This window comes from Silurus meridionalis, chromosome 3, assembly GCF_014805685.1.
Source record: "Silurus meridionalis isolate SWU-2019-XX chromosome 3, ASM1480568v1, whole genome shotgun sequence".
NCBI classification, from domain to species: Eukaryota; Metazoa; Chordata; class Actinopteri; order Siluriformes; family Siluridae; genus Silurus; species Silurus meridionalis.
The window spans coordinates 19,877,939-19,900,607 of record NC_060886.1 but is presented as its reverse complement, the minus strand read 5'-3'; the positions used below and the strand labels follow the sequence as shown (position 1 = coordinate 19,900,607).

General features: G+C 40.2%; 1 protein-coding gene across 1 annotated transcript in view; it reads right to left on the bottom strand.

The window, feature by feature from the left end:
- Window positions 1–22,669, bottom strand: part of tanc1b (tetratricopeptide repeat, ankyrin repeat and coiled-coil containing 1b) — a 118,952-nt gene that overhangs the window by 47,555 nt on the left and 48,728 nt on the right. Inside the window, exons 5-7 of the mRNA XM_046844163.1 lie at window positions 8,729–8,850; window positions 5,937–6,123; window positions 2,711–3,007 (exon numbers count right to left, since the gene is read on the bottom strand). Coding sequence (XP_046700119.1) covers window positions 2,711–3,007; window positions 5,937–6,123; window positions 8,729–8,850 — 606 coding nt within the window. The remainder of the gene's footprint in view (window positions 1–2,710; window positions 3,008–5,936; window positions 6,124–8,728; window positions 8,851–22,669) is intronic.

Here is a 22,669-nt window from a genome sequence, read left to right as displayed (position 1 = left end):
CAGACTGACGGGTGCAGCTGTGGGTATGGTTTTAATAATCAAGAAAACATGTTCCTGTTTATTTTTACTTGCTTTTTACTTGTTTATTTTGTTGCTCTGTGTTGGTGAAACAATAGATTGCGAAGAGCTTCAGTCGATTCTGACAGCAAATTTAGCAACTTTTGTGAGCAATAATAATTATATAATATTTAAACGAATATCTATCCTAAGGAATTAACCTAAACGATATTACTATGCATTTCATGATAGTCAATAAACCATCCCATGAACCATACATTTTAAAAAATATCATGTAACATATAAATGATCCAATTGGCCCTTAAAAAGCCACAGTGCTGATATTCAGGATGTCACTGATGCGGTCATATCCTTAGTCAAAGTCTTTTTTGTTTCCTTTAGAGCAATTGTGATCATGCTGGCAGCTCGGACATGCACAAATGGTTTACATGGCGAGGGTGCAAGTCTGTGACTATGGAGAGGAAGTGAGTGTGAAACCTCACATGAATTACAGAGTAGACGTATGAGGCCTTGTGTGTGTGTGACTGATCAAATGGCATCTCTCGTCATTACACATTGCACTCTCACACACTCATCCAGTGAACTTGAATAAACGCATGCACTGCATATAAAGAGCATTAGACAGTGTTAAATGTCACGGTACTGAAAAACTGCTCACAACCTGATTGGGCCTCGAGCAGAAAAATTGTTTTATCACTTTTGGCTTGTCTCCTGTATTTAAGCATCTCGCTGGTCAGTAATTAACATCCAGAGATGAATATAAAATGCACTGTACCTCAGTGCGGCTCAATTCTCATTCTGGGACTTTAATTCCTTCTGCAAAATAAACTGTAGATCTATTCATTAATGCAGTCATGCAGACAGAGATCTATAACTATAAACAGTCTACATAATCCAAGACTAGGTTCTCTAATCTTCCAGGTTCTTTGTAATATGACAAGCTGAGTACATTATCTGTGAAAATTGGGTTTGACTATAAACTGTTACAATATGTGATATTGTTGATTAATAAATAAAACCTTGGGACTGTAGACAAAACTATGCAGAGGTCTGACACAAAAAGTGTCCTATAATACACGTTATTAGCTCCAGATTGAAATCATCAGCTCAATGATTCGGTCAAAGCTGATCATGTGCACATCAAAACCACACCGAAACTTTCAGCAATGCCAAATGTTCAGGATCAGTGTCGCTGCACTTTCAGTTACGAAGCCATGCTTTTCTGGCCTTCCCATGTTTTTCTTAAAGGACAGAGAAATCATGTGAAAAACACTACCACCAACAAAAAAAAAATTAGATTAGAAAAAAGATTTTCTCGCCTCTAAATATGACGACATCCAGTCAGGACCGGAGGCAAAGACACTTCACTTGGTGATACGGTTTAGAGGACAAGCCTATTACTTTGTGGCCTCGGAGTTAGATTATGTGGGTTGTTTGTGTATTTGTGTGTGAGGGAGAGAGTGAGAGGTGTGTGTGTGTGTGTGTGTGTGTGTGTGTGTGTGTGTGTGTGTGTGTGTGTGTGTGAATGAGTGAGTAAAATCGAGCTAGGTGTTAATGTCTGAGAGGGAGAAACGCTGTCAGCGTGAATGAGTATGTTGACGATGCAGAGTGTGCAGGTCAGGATCAGTGCAGCGTGCGTTATGAGTGTGTGGAACATAGTAAACATGAATGCTTTTTTTACACTAAAGATAAACAGTGTGTGAAATAAGTGCGAGTTAGTAAACGTTCATTCAAAAAAGAAAAAGCCGTAAACAAGCTTCAGTCTACCACACATACAAACAGAAGCATGCATTGTCCACTTTAATTAATGATTAGCTAAGCTAGAAAATACCCCAGTACAGCAACATCACTCATCATATCATACCACAGGCCCGGAGTAATTACCTGCCCTCAACACTTTCTATCTCTTTCTCAGGAAATCATTCAGAGTGCATCGTACCTCCACCCTTTTCACTGCTACAGTCTTCTACCGTCTGTACCTGTTTAAACGATTTACCATTTTAATCCTTCAGCATCTTAAAAGAGGGGATTATTACATTTTATTTCTGCATTCATAATGTGAAGCTGCTCAATAACTATTTTGCTGACATTAGATGTTCAGCAACATTTAATTTCACAAATCTTTTTTTATGCCAATGAGCTTTAATGTCACCACACTTCCATGTCTTTCTTCTAGTGCCAGGTATCTAAATACCATTGTGTTCAATTATGTATCCTAAACAAAATGATGCTGCATCCATGCCTCTAACATGACCAGTCCATAGGTTCAAAACAGCAGCAAATATTGCTGTATTGCTGTATCTCTCTGCATGTGTGTGTGTGTGTGTGTGTGTGTGTGTGTGTGTGTGTGTGTGTGTGTGTGTAAAACGGCACAATCTACTGGCTTTTCTTGCACATAAACTGTCTAAGGCTCCTAAAACTAAGACACTGCACTTCTTCCAGATCGCGATTCTCCTTCTCTCTCATTCTGATAGACACCCAAGATTCTCAAATCTCAATTAAGAACAGGAACATCTGTGAGTTTCCCCTCGCAGGTTACAAAACATCCACAACATTACAACGGTGACCTCAAGTCGATCAAGTCGCTTTGTATCGGCTGTAAAGCTACATTTGAGTCCAGCCTGAGAAAGAACACAATTACACGTACATCCCCACTCGAACAGAAGATAAAAAGGAACGCTTCACACTGTACCTGCTACTGAGTTGGGTCTGGGCATCATAAGGCTGGAGGAGTTCTGTGCTGGATAGTGGACTGGTCCATCTGCATTAAACCCTGATGCCACAGACCCGGCTGTTGCCATGGTTGCATTTCTGATGGCCCCAGAGCCCTCAGTGTAGGAAGTGGGCACTTCTTCCTCGGCCACGGGAGAGCAGGTTTCTGTGCGCATGGTGGGCGATGCCAGCACATGATGCCCGGTAATCCTCACGCTGCCTTCTTTACTCCACTCCAGACTGGACCCGTCATTTTCAGAGGAACTGGTGATGGTAGCTGCACAAGAAAGCGTACACAAGTGATGCTTTTTTTTTTATTTAGTTAAAACCGCATTCTAAAATGGATAAATAATTTGCCAAATAACCAAAAAACTTCCTTTTTTAACATCTGAAAGCATATTATTGATAGTGATTACATTTTCAGTAGAAATAGGCAGGGTGCAATTTATTATGAAGATAATTTTCTCTGAAAAAAGTTTTTTTTAAAAAAGATAAATCAAAAGATTTTTCTCACCTCCATGAGAAATGACATAGGATAAAAAAATACAAAAAAAAAAAAAAAAAAAAAAACACGAGGGAAAAAAAAAGAAGAAAAAAAAAAATACAACCTGGTTGCATTAGTTTGATCCGATCACGTGCTATTGCATGTTCAAATGCAATTAACCCACAGGTGTCTGGGAAATTATTCTGATTAATAGAAGTTTATCCGATCTTGGATTCATTTCACTGCTGCAGCCAGGGATCGCAAAGAACTTGCAAAAGCATGTACGGTATACCATGTGTTGGAAGATTTGGATTATCATAGGGGGATTTCCTAACAATTCAACACCAAATAAAGGACGTCCCGCTTTCAAAAACGACAGCACCTGACAAATACCTGAGAAGTCCTGATTACTCTATGCAGGTGACAACAATCTCATCATATTCTTCACACATCTGGGATGTTGGCTAGACAGAAACTTTCACACAAAAAAATCGAATAAAATAAACAATAATAATATTCCTTCAAGCTCAAAGTTGTGGTGACCGCATTATGCTTAAGGGTGCTTTTCCCGCTGCTTTTCTTCAGCCAGAACTGAGACTTTTATGAAAGTGAAGGATATAATGAATGGTGACAAATACCAAGCGAATTTAGTGCAGAACCTTTGAGCGTCTGTTATAGAAGCTAAAGACGAAAAAGAATTTCAGCTATCAGCACCACGATGACACAAATCATTCACCCAATCAACAAAGGAATTGCCCGAACAAAAGAGCAATGGTTTTGAATGGTCGTGCCAGAGCCCAGACCTAAATCCACCTAAAAATCTGATCTGAAGTGAACTGCAGACTTTTGCAAACATTCCATTGATATCGGCATAGAAATATGTCTCCCTGCGAACACCTTCCTTATAAATAATAAGTGGATGTGTGCAGTCCCTGAGAAACTTCTAACTGCTTTGCAGAATCATCCACAAACTTTAATCTTAGCTATCAGAGAGCAGGAGATGCTGAAGTTTGCAGCTTTTTATTACAGAGCTTAAAAAAATCCTGTATCACTTAGCAAAGAAAAAGTCCAACCACCACCTTCTCAAGTGAATCAAGTCATCAACTTTTTATATCTCCTCATCCTCCTTAGGAACCACACATTTCCCTGATTTAATTAATGCTTTAATCTCATTGCACAACTGCAAAATTGGCATTATAATCGTTAAAGCAATAAGCAGTAAAATAGTTTAGTACCAAGTCTTGGTGGTTATTAGTAAAACCTCTGTCAAATGAAATAAACACGAAAATTGCTTATTCAAGATTTGACCTTTATTGCACTTCTGATTTATATACAGTATATGGCGTAGATCGTAGTTGCATGTTTATTTCTTGCGTGTGTGTGTGTGTGTATATATATATATATATATATATATATATATATATATATATATATATATATATATATATATATGTAAACACACACACACACACACACAGCATCTCACAAAAGTGAATGCACCTTTCAAATTTTATTATATCTTCTCAAAGTACAATAGAAATCAAACTTGGATATATTTTAGAGTAGCCATTAATGTTTAAATAACTGGCAACAAATGTAAGCTCACCCTAAGTGATAACAGCTGCACGTCGTGTAAACATGCAAAGCCACGTGTCCTATTCATGTTCATGTTTTTGTCTACTTGACAGGATCATACAAATTTGCGTATCTTATATTAGAGCAGCTGAAATTTGGTGCTTTGAGAACGATCCTTTCACACTGACTAAGATAAACTTGTTTAGCTTAGATGGTGTCCAGCATGTGTGGTGACCCCCTGGTGAGGAGCACCAAGAAAAATGTGTCTCGCCTACAGTCATGCACGGTGGGGGTAGCATCATGGTCTGAGGCTGCATGAGTGCTGCTGGTACTGGGGAGCTGCGGTTCATTTAGGGAAACATGTATTCCAACATCTATATACTGTGCCATTCTGAAGTATAACATGATGCCCTCCCTTCAGAAACTGGGCCAAACAACAGTTTTTCTACATAATAACGATCCCAGACACACCACCAAGATGACAACTGCCTTGTTGAGGAAGTACAAGGTGAATATGATTAAGTGGCCTGTCTCTAGTATGTCTCCTGAAATCTATTGAGAACCTGTGGGGAATCCCCAAGCGGCAGGTGGAGAAGCGCCATGTGTCTAACATCTAGCAGCCCTGTGATGTCATTATGAAGGAGTGGAAAAGGATCCCAGCAACAACCTGTGCAGCTCTGACAAATTCCAGGCCCAGTTTAAGATAAAAATGCTTACACAAAATATTCACACTTTGGAAAGTTTTAACATGTTCACTTAGGGTGTACTCACTTTTGTTGCCAGTTTATAGACTATAATAAAATGGTTGCTAAAATGTAAGGGGTGTACTCACTTTTTGAGAGAGATAAAAATGCAACTACACTTGTGATGCATCATGACACACAGACCTGTAACCTATACGTTACATCTTTCAGTGATATTTCCATTCAGAAACATTATTTTTCACCAGCAGGAGCACAGATGAGCTCAATCACAATCTCTCGACAACAATACACAGCTAATAAAGATTGATCCAATACCCCCTGTGTAATACAGGAATACCTCATATACAGGGTGTGAATGTCAGAGTGTACTAATAGAATTTGTGAATGCAGCTGGGAACTGCCATAGGAACTGTTGGTGGCAGATGTGTGTGTGTGTGTGTTACCTATAATGCCACTGTCCTTGCTCTCTAGCGTAGAGCTGGGGCTGATGATTGTGCCGCTGGGGCTGCGTTGGCTGGCATTGGGACGAGTGGAGCTGTTGTTCAGAGTGGAGCACGGGCTGTCTGTACACGCTGACGCTGTACTACTGGTCAGAGTGGAGCAAGGACTCACCCCCTGATTCACTGAACACTACACACACACACACACACACACACACACACACACACACACAACAGAAACAGACTTTTAAACTTTGATGTTTTATGTACATACTGTTAAATCTGCTCATGTAAACCCTGGTATCTTTTTCAGCTTTCTGATAATACAGAGAGAGAGAGAGAGAGGAGTGAAGGAGACCAAATTGACTAAGACTACAAAGGAACGGCCTACAAAATGAAGCTCAAAGATAAATATCAAAGCCTTGAACCAATAAACTGCATGCCGATCAACAGATCCCCTTTTGAGGCGAGTGCTGAGAGTTCATTTCGAGTTCAGGTTTTTTGGTGGTTTTTTCACTCCAAACACATCCAACCGCATCCACTGTTTCAGCAAATAAATCAGCTTCTCATTAGTCACACAGAGACACGTGTTTGGAGTAAGATCACTTAGCACATTATTCATCTGCACCAAAACAAACCTGGGACAAAACTACTCGAAGCTAAAAAAAAAACGTCGCAAAGCACTGAAACCCAATTGGTCTTCATTCTGCTCTCTGATCCTCTCGCAATTATACGCCGCTATTTGATCACGTCACCCGCTTCGGTACAAATCTGCCTCAACTGCATTTTTTATACATGGGTCATTAATCACAGCAATGAGACGAAATAAGTTGCATTAGGAGAATGTGCTCGATGCATTAGTCTGCACACACACCCTTCAGAAAACAACTAGACAGGTTCGAAGATGTCACTTCATTATCGCAAGTTGTCAAAAGTGTGTCTTAAGAACCTTTCAATCCCCAAGGTTTATGATGGGATTTTGTGGCTCTTGGGACGTTCCACTTTTTTAGCAGTGGACTTGTGTCTGTACTTCTTGTGCAAATTGAAGTTGTTGCTTTATAAATACCTTTATAAAGTAAACTGTTGACTGATTTTAAGAGATTTGTTTTTATGCAGGCTGTTGACAGAGACATGAAGTTGCCAATAAAAATGTTTACTTAACCCTTTGTAATATATTTACACCATGTAGCAATAATCAGTTCAATAAACATGAAATTCCGTCTTGTAGATTGATTACTTTCTCCAAACGGAAACCAAGGAGGATGTAAAGTATTGGGACATCTGACTTTCTAGCCACATGTGGTTCTTTACCAAGCCACATTTCACCAAAACACACCAACTTTGTCACCTCGAAATATGTTACCTCAAATTGTGTGCCTTTCAAATTTTTCCCTCCACTTGAACTTGGAGACCAAACCCTGTTCCAGCATAACAATAAGAACCAAATATGGACTGGGATGTTTTATTAAAAGAAAACAAATCAACATACTAATCTTATGGTCAGATGTTCACAAACATTTGCCCATTCACTATATGAAGTGGCTATGAAGTAATGTTATTTTATCAGGATATTTCGACTTCGATTGAAGAACTATTTTGAAAACATTTGCAGTCATGTCCTTAAATAAAGTTGTCTTTGAGGTAATCTCTGTACTGTTAAAGAATAGCAACTCACTAAGAATAAAACTTCCAACTGCTCCAGTCTGCAGAGGTTTGGACACACACTTTCATTAGCATGTAGGTGAGACAATTAGGAAAAAGTTGCACAAGTAGAACAGATAATGCAGTAGATAAAACGCTGGCTCTTTAAAGATTCAGGGCTCAGTTTTTTTTATTTATTTTTATATATATATATATATATATATATATATATATATATATATATATATATATATATATATATTTGATGAATTGGACAACTAAACTAATCAAATGGAACAAATGAAAACATACTGCGACTTTAGATTTTTTTTAAATAGTCCAATATCAGTGTTGACCAAAAAAACTACTCTCCAGTTGTACATTTAAGGTCAAATTAAATTCAGTTGGGTTTATTTCTACCAGCTTTCCCATTTTCCAGAATTAACTTGAAGGAAATAACATTAATAACCTTCAAAAAGCCTCCAGAAACCTTCAAACAATTTTGCATTTAATGAGTCCAAACAGAATCCACAAGCAGTAGATTTAAAGGCTCCACTGCATCTTGCTCACAGTTCCAGCCTAATGATCTCCTAGTCAGATATAAGCAAGAGTCTTCATAACATGCAGACCTTCCCTTACGCACGCTCCCATTCATCAGGAGACAAATCACTGAAGAAACACTAAACTACACAGCTAAACACAAATCGACGCGAATCGATAACGTTCGCGCAAGAGCTCGAGTCCGCTATTCCACATTAAACGCAATGTAAACACGAGCACATGCTCGCGCTAAGCACACAGCAGGTTCTTAGGTTAAGAAAAGAGCCACTCCATTATTGATAATGACCTATAATATAATCCAGCTCCACTGTCCATCTACTCCCATGCACTCAAACAAGTCAGCTTCTCTTTCACTCTTCTTTCCTAGCTGTATTGTTTCACTTTGCCCATTACTCAGATTCCTGGATGTTATCTATCTATCTATCTATCTATCTATCTATCTATCTATCTATCTATCTATCTATCTATCTATCTATCTATCTTAAAAAAAAACACATTTCCTATTTCCCCTTCTGTCCTTCATACCCTCTATCCCCTTCACTCTTTCTTTCTTTTTATTCTCCAGCATCAGTCGCAGTAGGAAAACGAAATACCTTCTTTTCATTCTTCTCGTCCATAGGTATGCGCGTAGAGCCTGGGATGCCTTCACCCAGCAAGAAACCTAAGCGTGTCATCAACTCCTGAGTGGCGGGGGAGGAGCCAGGAATGGTTGGCTCTGAAAAACAGACAGAGAAAGGAGAAGGGAGGGAGAGAAAAGGGCAAAGAGGGATAGACAGAATGTGAAGGGTGGAGAGACAGACAGCAAGACAGATAGGTAGGAGATGTTAGAAATATAGATAGATCGATAGATATATAGATAGACAGACAGATAGAGAGATAAGAGAAAAAGAGAGAGGGGGGGGGTGTTTGAGAACATTAGTTTCCATTACATTAGCATGAACCAAATTGCACTTACAAAATGTGTGTGTAGTAAGCAGGAATGAGGAGTCACTGAATCTCTCTCTCACACACACACACACACACACACACACACACACACACACACACACACACACACACCTGTCCTTCAATCCTCGAAGAACTTGCATTGGGATATATCTATTAATGCAGCTAATTAATGCCACTTACACCTGAACCCACACCCAACATACACCTCATCACCCAAAATGAATCATTTTGTCTCTTTTTGATGTTTTAAAAAAATGATCTTTATTATAATATGTTAATATTCAGGCTGTCAAAACGCCAATTGATTTTAAAGGCATTTATTTTGTTAGTGTGCAATTTTACCAGATTGCAGCGTGCATTTCTTTTTGGTCATCTTTATTAAAAAATGTAAAGAAACAAACGTAAAGGAGGCGAAATTAAAACATTAAACGCAACACTTTTATTCATGACGTACTTTCTTTACTAGATATATAAAAAAAACAAGCAGAAATCAATTGTAATTACTAAACAATATATATATATTTTTTTTTACACAGTCACAGCATTATCACAAATACAGTGCATGCGCACACACACACACACACACACACACACACACACACACACACATTGTCATTGAGTCAAGTCATTGAGCATGCATGAGGTCTCCAGTGTGGGTGCACTGTTTGCAGTTTATGCTTTTCCAGACAGGAAAAGAATATTAATGTGTGACGATGGCCCTTGGCACCGTTCGCTCGTCAAATGGGTGCATGATTGAATCCATATTTAGATCAAACATCAACATCTAAATAGCAGGGCATAGGAGATAATGTTAAGTGGGATGAGAAAAATATTGTGTTTTAATAACGACCTGCTTTAGGATATTTAGCTTTTTTGCCAAAACAGCCAAATTAATTGGCTGTTCAATTAATGGAACAACACATTCCAAATCTGTCTAAGTCGAAATCTTAGAAAAATAGACACACACACACACACACACACACACACACACACACACACACACACACACACACACACACACACACACACACACACACACCTGGTTAGCAAATTGAGTAAGTCTCTAGCAAATGTGTTGATCCTTTATCTCACTGCACTCCAAGAGCAATACAAGAACCTTTATAAAGAAGTGATGAAAGTGTTCAATCATCATCTTCTAGCACAGACACAAACACTAACCCACCCCCATCACATCCCCCTTTTTCAGCTCACATATTAATATCACTGACAGACCATCGAATTATCTTGCACCCCCTTCAGGAATCTAAAGCAGCTAGACACAGCGACTTGATACGCAATCACACCCGCACCTGGTAGCGAGAATCACAAATGAATAGCAGCAGCTGTGTAGAAAATACAGAAAAGCCCAAGAGGTCAATCATTAATATGTAGATTTCTATTATAAAGCATGTATTTATCTCTTCATTGAGGAATACTGGAGGACTGTGATAGTCAGGGACATGCCAGCTGTTGCCAGCTTTCCGCTCTGAAACAGCGATCCATGACAAGGCGAGGGTTTGATTGTGTGTAAAAGAGCTGGGAGGAGTCATTGAACAATGTCATTACTCTCATCAGCGCTGGTTAGAAATTATACACAAACATCAGTGGAAGAGAGACCGGGCCCTATCTGCCCTGCAATTTCACAACCTTAATTAAACTACTAGAAACACCATAATCAGTGTGGGTTAAAAAAAAAAAAAAAATGTAATTAAAAATTACTATACATACAGGTATATAGTGGAACCTGCATTTCAATTTCCCATTGCCACGAAGTACAGATACTTTCTCTCTCCTTTGTTCGCTCTCCCTCGTTCTTAATACCATACTCCTTCCTGCGTGTTCAGTACGTCAACCACCTGTTACTACGGCAACAAGCAGTTAACAAATGTGGGTTTTTTTTTTTTTTACTACCTGTAGAGAAAATCTACGCAGGAGCGATGGTCTGAATAATTAATTAATATGAAGAAATAGCTGAGAGCTAAAGTATCAGAAAATGGATATTTATAATCCACCAAATACATGTACCCCTCACCAGTAAATGCTTTATACATGTCAGAGACAGTAAATCTGCCTGGATACACACACACGTGCGCTCATTCACACACGGGCAATACGCAGTAGTCAATCTTCCAGCTTGTTTTGAGGAAGAAATCGATGAAACTCTGAGGAAACCGACACTGACACAAGGAGAATAAGACCTCTAGCTCGGGACTGCACATGGCACCCGAAGGTTGTGCCACAGAGCTACCCACTGCACCACCATAAATAAATAAATACGAAATCAGATGTATAAAAAGTTTATTTACATTTCTGGCATTTGGCAGATGCCCCTTATCCAGAATGACTTACAAACAAACAGTTGAGGGTTAAGAACCTTGCTCAAGGGCCCAGACCTGTGTGGTGCTGAGATTTGAACTGCTGACCTTCCACAGTCCAAAGCCTTTACCACTAAGCTACCACCTCCCTATATGCCATTTCTGATGTCCAAGCTTCACCCATGTGAACCAAGTGGTCTCAGTCCTGCTAACCTAAACATATCCATTTCTTTCAATTTGTGATCTATGCATATAAATAAGGACACTGAGTATTTCTGTATAGAACTATGCCTTACACAGTACATTTCAATACAAATTAACACTGTACAACAAGTGTGTACCACAGCTGGATTGTACATGGATGCTGTGTTCTCCTTTCTATTAAAAAAGAGCATTTATTCTCTACTGTAACATGAGGGCAGTTGATTTTGACAATTATGTTTGGGAAACCAGCGATTAGCTTTAAATAGCCTTTTGATGTTGACATGTTCATGGTGATTGTAAGGTAACGAGTGTCTCCTTCCACACTGTCAGAGTGTGTTAAAGTACAGGGATTGCACGATTACATTTAAAAAGATATGTATCTGATTCATTCAATTCTATTCCCGTGATAATGCAGCCAATGGTGGTGTTAAAAGACCCGGTAACCAAGGCCGTACTAAAAAAAAAAAAAAAAAAAAAAAGCAGCTCTGAATCCATTTTTGACAATTAAGGAGTAAAGAATCACGTATAGAAATATTTTGGAGGAAAGGGGAATATCAAAGATCATCAAAAACCAATTTGTAAATGATGTCTTCAAAGTTTTCTCTCAAGAGGAGGAAATACATCAGAAAACACGTTAAGGGCCGACACCCGGAAGTAATGAAAGTGTTCAAGCAGGTGAGTTTTATATTAATTTTATATTTAGACCTTCTGTTATGAATATAAGACCATATTTTACTTTGAATGCTGCAGTTAGTGGTTAGCATAAACGTAGCTAGTGCTAATATAATGAGTATTACAGTAAAGTTTATTAACTATTTAATGCTCCTATAACTTTTATTAGGGGAGAAAAAATAAAAACAAAGGGACATGATGGTATTTACTATTTTGCTGTGGACGCCCCTAGAAGAAGAAGCAGGATACACCAGAGACTTTTAAATGCATTGGTTTTTGTACATTTTCTTTTCTTTTAACTTTAATAAAAAATAGTGTGTTGTTCAATTAGCATGTTTTTGTGTTTTGCTTTGGTACCAAAATTAGTACCTCGAGCTGTGGAATTTCATATCACTAGTCTCCAATGCTGGCTCCCAAAATCTAAACACATTTGCAAGAGAACAAACAATTAGAAATAAAAACGGCTTTAAAAACCAGTCAGATTCAGGGGATCAAAATATCTTGATCATGGTCATTAAAACATACGTCCTTCAGCTTGGCATTGTGCATATTGTGGGCTTAACCAACACACCTTAAGTGCACACATGACTCAGGAAAAGGTCTTCACACATAATAACTGACATGAAATTAGACTTGGGTTTCAATAAACCCTGATTAGAGTACGTGGCACTGGGATCGTTCCTGATTAATTCCCTTTATATTCCAATTAGCATTTCATTACTTTATGTGCCGTACGTCTGCAACATTTCCAGGATTGACGTTTAGGGCGGGAAACTTTCGATCCTCTGTGGATTTAAAAAGATATCCTGACACGCTTAGCACGTCGGCCGTGTCCAAATGAAACACTGGCTGTGGAGTTGATGAGAAGCAAACAAGCATGGCTCATTAGGGATTCTGTGAGGGATTGGTCTGTCGGCCCTGCAAGGTGAGTCGAAATGGATTAATTAGTTTGAAATACTTTGCTGATGCCCAGGCTATTTCATTTCCATGCTGTCATCATGTAGACACCGGGTTATGTGGTCATTGCGAGGTTTACCAAAACTGGATAATTATCCAATAGATACGATAATGTCTCAAGTGGAGGGTAGTTCAAGCTCATTTTTAAGCTAGCAATGTGGGAGAGTTTGAGAGTCTAGAGAAGGCATTCTCAATGCTGTGAGAATCTACAGGGAGTGCAGAATTATTAGGCAAATGAGTATTTTGACCACATCATCCTCGTTATGCATGTTGTCTTACTCCAAGCTGTATAGGCTGGAAAGCCTACTACCAATTAAGCATATTAGGTGATGTGCATCTCTGTAATGAGAAGGGGTGTGGTCTAATGACATCAACACCCTATATCAGGTGTGCATAATTATTAGGCAACTTCCTTTCCTTTGGCAAAATGGGTCAAAAGAAGGACTTGACAGGCTCAGAAAAGTCAAAAATAGTGAGATATATTGCAGAGGGATGCAGCAGTCTTAAAATAGCCAAGCTTCTGAAGCGTGATCATCGAACAATCAAGCGTTTCATTCAAAATAGTCGACAGGGTCGCAAGAAGCGTGTGGAAAACCAAGGCGCAAAATAACTGCCCGTGAACTGAGAAAAGTCAAGCGTGCAGCTGCCAAGATGCCACTTGCCACCAGTTTGGCCATATTTCAGAGCTGCAACATCACTGAGTGCCCAAAAGCACAAGGTGTGCAATACTCAGAGACATGGCCAAGGTAAGAAAGGCAGAAAGTCGACCACCACTGAACAAGACACACAAGCTGAAACGTCAAGACTGGGCCAAGAAATATCTCAAGACTGATTTTTCTAAGGTTTTATGGACTGATGAAATGAGAGTGAGTCTTGATGGGCCAGATGGATGGGCCCGTGGCTGGATTGGTAAAGGGCAGAGAGCTCCAGTCCGACTCAGACGCCAGCAAGGTGGAGGTGGAGTACTGGTTTGGGCTGGTATCATCAAAGATGAGCTTGTGGGGCCTTTTCGGGTTGAGGATGGAGTCAAGCTGAACTCCCAGTCCTACTGCCAGTTTCTGGAAGACACCTTCTTCAAGCAGTGGTACAGGAAGAAGTCTGCATCCTTCAAGAAAACATGATTTTCATGCAGGACAATGCTCCATCACACACGTCCAAGTACTCCACAGCGTGATATGGCCTCCTTGTTCACCTGATCTGAACCCCATTGAGAACCTGTGGTCCATCATCAAATGTGCGATTTACAAGGAGGGAAAACAGTACACCTCTCTGAACAGTGTCTGGGAGGCTGTGGTTGCTGCTGCACGCAATGTTGATGGTGAACAGATCAAAACACTGACAGAATCCATGGATGGCAGGCTTTTGAGTGTCCTTGCAAAGAAAGGTGGCTATATTGGTCACTGATTTGTTTTTGTTTGGTTTTTGAATGTCAGACATGTATATTTGTGAATGTTGAGATGTTATATTGGTTTCACTGGTAAAAATAAATAATTGAAATGGGTATGAATTTGTTTTTGTTGTTGCCTAATAATTATGCACAGTAATAGTCACCTGCACACACAGATATCCCCCTAAAATAGCTAAAACTAAAAACTACTTCCAAAAATATTCAGCTTTGATATTAATGAGTTTTTTGTGTTCATTGAGAACATGGTTGTTGTTCAAATTAAATCCTCAAATAAAATTAATCCTCAAAAATACAACTTGCCTAATAATTCTGCACTCCCTGTATTACCACTTCCAATTACACAAAGGATGAAGAAACGAGGGACGAAAAGGTGTCTTAAATATGAAATCCAACCAGTTAAACACTTTTCCTTCAGCATCTCATTGGATGGTCTCTCTCAAGTTCAGAGTGAAATTAAGTGCAGCAAGAACGCATGTAGCTCATGAATAAACTTGAGAAACCAACAAAACCCACGTGCATTGTGAGGTAGACTATACATCCCACACCTCTTAATTACTGAATTCAGGCATTTCAATCCGACTGTTCAACTGTTCCAGGTGTATAAATTCAAGCACCTTGCATTGCAGTCTTGGGTCTTTCTTAAGCACATAGTGAATTTATGAGCGGTTCAGTGAAACGATGCCACCTTGTGAATTTCATCAGCGGTTTTCTTGGAAAGAGAAAGGTTTAGGAACTGCAGCAGCTCAGCCACAAAGCGGAAGAGCAGGTAAAGAGGCAGAGCGAGGCCACTGAGTGCAGAGGTGCATGGTGTGTAAAAGCTGCCAACACTCTGCTGGTTCCACAGTCGAAGGGTTCCAAACTTTCACTGGCATTAATAACACAGAAACAGTGGCAAGAGCTTCCTGGAATGGGTTTCTATGGCATGCAAGCGTCACCTGACCGGCGTCAGATGGAGTGGCGTAAAGAACGTCTATGTGAGACTCTGTAAATGTGTTCTGTATTCACAAATCATGCTTCTCTGTTTGGCAGTCTGATGGGTTTGTGGAATGCCAGAACATCATTACCTGCCTGACTGCTTACTGTGAAGTTTGGTGGACGAGGAATCATCATGGTTTGGGACTGTTTTTCTTGGGTTGGTACCATTAGCTCCAGTGAAGAAAAGTCTTAATGCCTCAGCAGACCAAGAAATTTTGGGCAATATGTTTTCATGAGAACAGTTAAAGAAAGGCTTTTTTTTTCTATTCCAGCTTCACTGTGCCCCAGGGTGCAAACAAGGTCCACAAAGACATGGTTGGATGAGCTTGGTGTGGAAGAACCTGCGCAGAGCCCTGACCTTAAACCCATCAAAAATATGTGGGTTTTCTTTTCTGTATTCATTTATTTGCTGCATAGTGTGAAACCAAAGCCAAATAAAAAGCAAAGCAACACACCCACAATGTGGTTTATCCTCAAGTGCAAACTTTAAAGACCTGGTACTGCCCCCAGAGTTGGCCTGAGTGGCATCATGGCAGTGGACTGGTTTGCGAGTGAACGATAAGCAACTTTAAAGCTTACAGGCTTAACAGATTTGTGTAGCTGTTGTAATGTTTAGGGGGAAAAAACCATTAGAACATTAGATTTTATTTGCTGTCGATTCTGTGTTCAGGCAGCTACATGCTCGTACTAACAGCTGTGGTATTTATTAAAAGCATTATGACCACGATCAAAACTAATACGCATATTAAGCATAATAACAAGCTAATTAAAGCCAATCAGCATTCAGTTACACAGCTCCCTAACTGCAAAGTTGTGTGACGGAGCAGGTGGAACGTTAAATCAGTAAATATGACAAATCGGTGTTACATGATAATTAACACAGCCTGATAACGTGAACGAGAACTCATCACTACTAGGTTAGAAAACACACGTGAATGCGGCATGCTACAAATCCTGTGAGATGTAGATTTCCTTGAAATTGTTGTTGCCCTTGTGTTGCAGTAAAACCAACATGAAGTCTTTTTTTGGCAGCTGCTCTAAAGGTTTACATTTATTATGAGCCTCTGTGTATGAATCTCTGTTTGGATGTTTTGAACGTCCAGAGCTCTTCAAACACTACTTGCACACAATATGGCTGATGCATTCCAGGCTTGACATGGTCTCCAGAACCTATATAACGCCTGACAGTTTAACAGACATATCAAATCCTTAACAGACGTGCGAGACTGACTGGGATATTATTTGCAGCTTAAACATAAATCAGAGCTCGTATCCAAATATGATGCACCTCTACACAACACACTCTTTTTTTCCAGAGACATACAGTTCTTGTAAGCAGGATCTAATTAAGGGTGAAAAAGTCAAAGTGGAAAAACTCTCCAGTCAATCAGGGCATGATTGTGGGAGTGCATTAAACGGAACACTATCCTGCAGTCAGATTGATCATGCATTGAACAACTGACTGTCTAATACAAAGTTATTATCTTGAGCAAATTAAGTTTAATTAACACACAGCCCCTGCCAATAAATCTCTCATGGAACGCCGGTACCAATACTAACACTGTAATGCTCATTCGAAGAGAAAGCAACGCGTCCTTAAACATTTCTGCGCGACTGAGATGCCTAGAAGTCACCTTCCGAACAGCGACGCAAACAATATTCGGCACTTGAGCAGTCCGGAAAAAAATTCAACATTAGATTTACCCACAAGGAAAAAGATCAAGCTTTAGACCAGCTTTAACCTCAGGGACTCCACTTTCATCCTCGGCTTGGGCGGTGCTGCATTCGAGGTCGGTGCTTGAAATCATGTCATTTTTTTACCTCACGAATTAATGTGGAAAACCGTCTATGATCTTTATTCTGCCTTTATGAGCACACACTTCCAACATCCGATTTTTTATCAGAGTATATTTGGACTAAATGTACAGTGTATGTAATTAGGCCTGGATCCCTCGCTACAAAGTCGACGATAATGCATTTTAGCGTCGAAAAAAAGTGTGGATATTAGTGTAATGACAAACGTTCGGAGTCCACGGGATCTGACAAATTATGGTTCTGAGGAAATTCGAAACAATTGCGAATGTTTGTGCAGCTAATATTTAAAATGAATAAATAAACAGGTGTTATACGCGTCAACACAATGAGTGAGCGGAAAGAAAAAAAAAACTGTTAACCCCCTATGTGTGTATGAAATGCAGTCAACATCTGGCAAGTACTTAAAGCAGCAGCCAGCTACATTCTCTGCAAAAATCAAACCTAGCTTGAGTTCTTGTAGCAAGCAGCAGGAAAATACAGTGAAGGCATCCAGGTGGAAAATGACTGGCGGCGCATGGAGTTCGAGTTTGTGTCTTTCTCGTATTTAAAATCATCTCCTTCTGCTCACACGTCCATTACTGTTACGGTCTTCGTGCGTGGCTTCGGAGGGGAAAATGAAGCCATAGGAAGGAAAGAATGCGAAGATGGATGAGACAAAAACATCATTATCTGCAGCCTTGCTGTTTTACAGGCTTTTAAAGTTCTTTCTCTTACAGTGCAATATAACTGTGTGTGTGTGTGTGTGTGTGTGTGTGTGAGATGAAGTGGAGTGCATGAGCACACCGGCTCTGCAACGGCTCTTATCTCCGTCCTATTTATGTGCGAGCGTGCACTTGTGCGTGAGAAAGCGAGCCGGCTGGCATTCATTAGGAACTGGGTTTACTTTCTAAAACGCACCAACTACTTTAATGAACACTTGATGAATGCAGCATTTCATCTTTTCCGCTTGTGCTTGGAGGACACGAAGCTCTGAGCTGGCACAGTGAATGGGCACAGTAAACGGGTGGCGGAGAGAGGAGAAAGAGATGGGACGGGGGGGGGTCGGTCCCGGCTCTAAGCGTAAATCCACGCAACTTGCGATCCTGAGATGAGCCGAGAAATATACATAAAGTAAAACTCTATGATGGATGCGCAGTTGTCATTCCGGTCCACTGGAGGGTAGGAAGACTCTAGCTCAGTCGCAAAACATGCTGGCAGCAGCTGTAATTAGACAACAGAATAAAAGAGATTGTATAGTGAGGAGTGTGAGATTTCAGTGCTGTGGTTGGTCTAATTTCTGCTCGTATGTCTTCTAGATCGCAAAAGATGCGCTGCTTAGCGAAAACAGCCCCGTTAATCAGAGCTGTCTCCTGCCTCAAGGCTTTTTATACCCAGCCTGCTCCGCTGAAGAGATTTTATTTTGTACACTGTTCAGGGTTTACCCACGTGGGGAGCAAGAGGAGAGCATGAAGATTCAATTCGGTGCTTTATATAGTTGATGTCTTTTACATTAATTGGCGCAGTTGAAGGAAAAGATAATAGATGACTGATGTTGGCTTTTTAAGTTATATTTCCAGAACATCATGTAGCCTGCTGATGTTTCGCCTTTGTCTGTGACACTGGTGCGTTTTCTTTTCATGTGCTCGTGCATCACTGTGGCACTTCCATAGCACTCTTTGTTGCGTTTAATATCAAATGCTCCCAATCCCCTGGATGACTTGGGACGCACGCTTTTTCCTGCTGCCGGTTGAGCGAGCGGCCGTGTTATCTAACCGGCATTCGTTAACAACAAATGTAATTATTGATTTTATTATTATTATTATTATTATTATTATTTTAGCGATTGGTTGTCGCATTATATATAGATATTATAATAATGAAAATAATAATGATACCAGACACTTGTTAGAATTCAGCTGTAGCTGCTAGCATTTAATTGTCATTAATTAGTCATTAACATAAAAAACACTGAGAATTAAAATAAAATGTAAATAATCTGGTTATTAGCTGTAACGAAGGTCAAGAGAAAGTCAAATAGATGTATAAAACTGTTCCTGGTACTTGTTGTACAGCGAAACCCTGATCAACACCCCACTGTTTCTCTTTCTTAATTTAAACTCTGTTCATGTTTCAGAGAAAAGACATTCTAGATGTCGAAGGAGAGCCAGACAAAGAAAGCTGAGATGGAGCAGCAAAAGATGTTTTGTTGCTTTGCTCTGAAGTCAGACGTCAGGCAATTAAAGTGTAGCAAGGACTCTCAAAAAAGGCAAAAGAAAAACACACATTAGGAGATCCAATACAACTTATTTCTTTTTATCTTAAAGCTGCAGGCACCACATTTATTCCGACAGACATTTAAATCGTCCAATTGGTTCGCCATTGCAATAGATGATCTATGATTCCCAATGCTATAATAAATCATCTCAGGCCTACTCCCAATAAGATCATTTTAAAGATCAGAATCTTCTCTGTTCTATACTCCATTAACCAAGGCTTCTCTGATATTTACATATTAAACTCAATAATCTTTCATGCCCAATCATGGCCTTTTGTCAATATGCCCTTCCAAACGTTTTTCAATCTGAGTTCTCTGTCTAGCTCACAACTTACACCCCGCCCCTCCACACACACACACACACACACACACACACACACACACACACACACACACACACACACACACACACACACACACAGGCCGCAGCTGTGCAGGTATATAATCCTGATTCTAGACGGATGAGAAGTTTGTGCTGCGGAAATGAGAACCCGCTGAAGGGTTCAAGCAAATTAATTCAGCACGGTGCACATACTTCTATACCCCTATCCCTCCTCTTGTGGCAATACTCTCATTTTTCACTTTCCCACAAAAAAATACAACTAATCACACAAGCCACAAGTGCCTTACTAACTAACACACGCACACACACACACACACACACACACACACACACACACACACACACACACACACACACACACGCGCGATCTGCTTTACGGAGACTGGAGCCCTCTGACATATTCCAGATCACAGCAACGTATACATAAGTGTCCCTGTGTGTGTTTGTGTGTAAGGATTGATGAACAGATGAACAGACAAACAGATGCACTATTCCACATGGAGTCAGAGAGGAGTTTGCATCTGGAACACAGCCTTTGACTGGTGTGCAGCATTTTACTGAAAGATTTTTAATGAAGTGGTGGGCTACCAGAAAAAAAAAGATGAATGAACATTTACAGGAAACAGGAAAGAGTGAACATAAAGGGAGGGGGAAAAAAGTGGGAGGTGAACTGACAAAAACATTGGGTGGTTGAGATGATTTCAGCAATTGACTAAAACTGACTTTTCAAGTACAAAGTCCAGACCACAGCTGATACATATCAGACAACTGTTGCATGTCACTTGCATTCTCTCTCTCTCTCTCACACACACACACACACACAGGTTCCATGTCTCAAAGAATGCACTGCCCAAGTGTCTATGAAATTGTACCTCTCTTCAAAGCAGAACAAATGATGTTCTCATTTGCCAGCCTTGTACCTCACTGACTCATTCAGTCATGCTCAAAGATGTGGTACTCATGTTGAAGCACATAAACACACACACACACACACACACACACACACACACACACACACACAGAGAGATACAGGCACTCAAAAAGATATGCTTGTAAAAATTCTGTATGACACACTGTTATAAAAAAAAAAAAAAAAAAAAAAAAAAAAAAAGCAGACAAAGGTGCATTGGCTCAGACCAGCAGGAGCCATATTCATCAGAAGTGTGGTGTAAATTACTTTCCTTCCGAAAAAACATGGAGAGGTGACAAATGAAAGGAAAACCAGCCCAGTGTCTCAGTAAGGAGTTGGACCAGCTGCCAGCCTCAATGCATGGTGACATGTCCCAGGAACTGTGCTAAAGCAAAAAACTTAATTTTGTCCAACAGATATTTGTGATAATGGTGCAAAATCTTCCAGAAGTGTTTGGTCAGGCCAGGGTCTGTTAAAAAACATATCGGGGAAACGTACCCAATATTTAATACATTTAGCCTTCCTGTAGTCAAAAGGGGCAGAGTCATCCTGGAAGAGACCAGGTCAGTCATGATAAAGGTGATCAGTCAGAAGTATATTGGTAAATTTATGAAATACTGCAAATCAATATTGTACATTTGATTTACAGCATTTTATAAATGTCTTTTCTCTAACTGAATTCCAACTATGCAGTAAAGCAGATGTTTTTTGCGTTTGTCCCTTCACTACTTTGGCTTTACACTGTTCAATCATCACAAAGTTGTAGGTGGAATTGTACATGATTCTCTTTTTACAGAACACGTACAATTAGTAAACTATGCACAATATAGACCGATCAGGCATAACATTATGACCACCTGCCTAATATTGTGTTGGTCCCCTTTTTGATGTTAAAACAGTTGTGAGCATTAACAACCTTATGAAGTTATGGGAAACAGTAGTGGAAGCCAGGCCGAGAGAGGAGTTGTGGTACTGTATGAGGACGTCAGGTGTGTCAGAGAAGTATGTGAGTGTGGTGCAGGACATGTATGAGGACAGTGTGACAGCAGTGAAGTGTGCAGTAGGAACAACAGACTGGTTCAAGGTGGAGGTTGGACTGCATCAAGGATCTTCTCTGAGCCCTTTCCGGTTTGCAGTGGTGATGGACAGGTTGACGGAAAGGGTCAGGGAGGTGTCTCCGTGGACTATGATGTTTGCGGATGATATTGTGATTTGTGGTGAGATTAGTGAGCAGGTTGAGAAGAGCCTGGAGAGAAGGGGAATGAAAGTCAGTATGAGTAAGACAGAGTACATGTGTTTGAATGAGAAGGAGGGCAGTGGAGTGATACGGTTGCAGGGAGAAGAAGTGGAGAAGGTGGAGGAGTTCAGGTACCTGGGGTCAACATTGCACAGTAATGGAGAAGAGTGGCAGGAGTGATTTGTGATAGAAGTGTATCTGCGAGAGTGAAAGGGAAAGTTTATAGGACTGTGGTGAGACCTGCGATGTTGTATGGTTTAGAGACAGTGGTATTGCGTAAAAGACAGGAGGTGGAGCTGGAGGTAGCAGAGCTGAAGATGCTGAGGTTCTCGTTGGGAGTGACGACGATGGACAGGATAAGAATGACCCTGTTCCGGTTCACCACTGTTTCTCCCTTGGAGCCCTTTTGATAAATACTGAACACTACAGACTGGGAGCAGACCACAAGTTTTGGAGATGTTCTGACCCAGTCATCTAGACATCACAATTTGGCTGT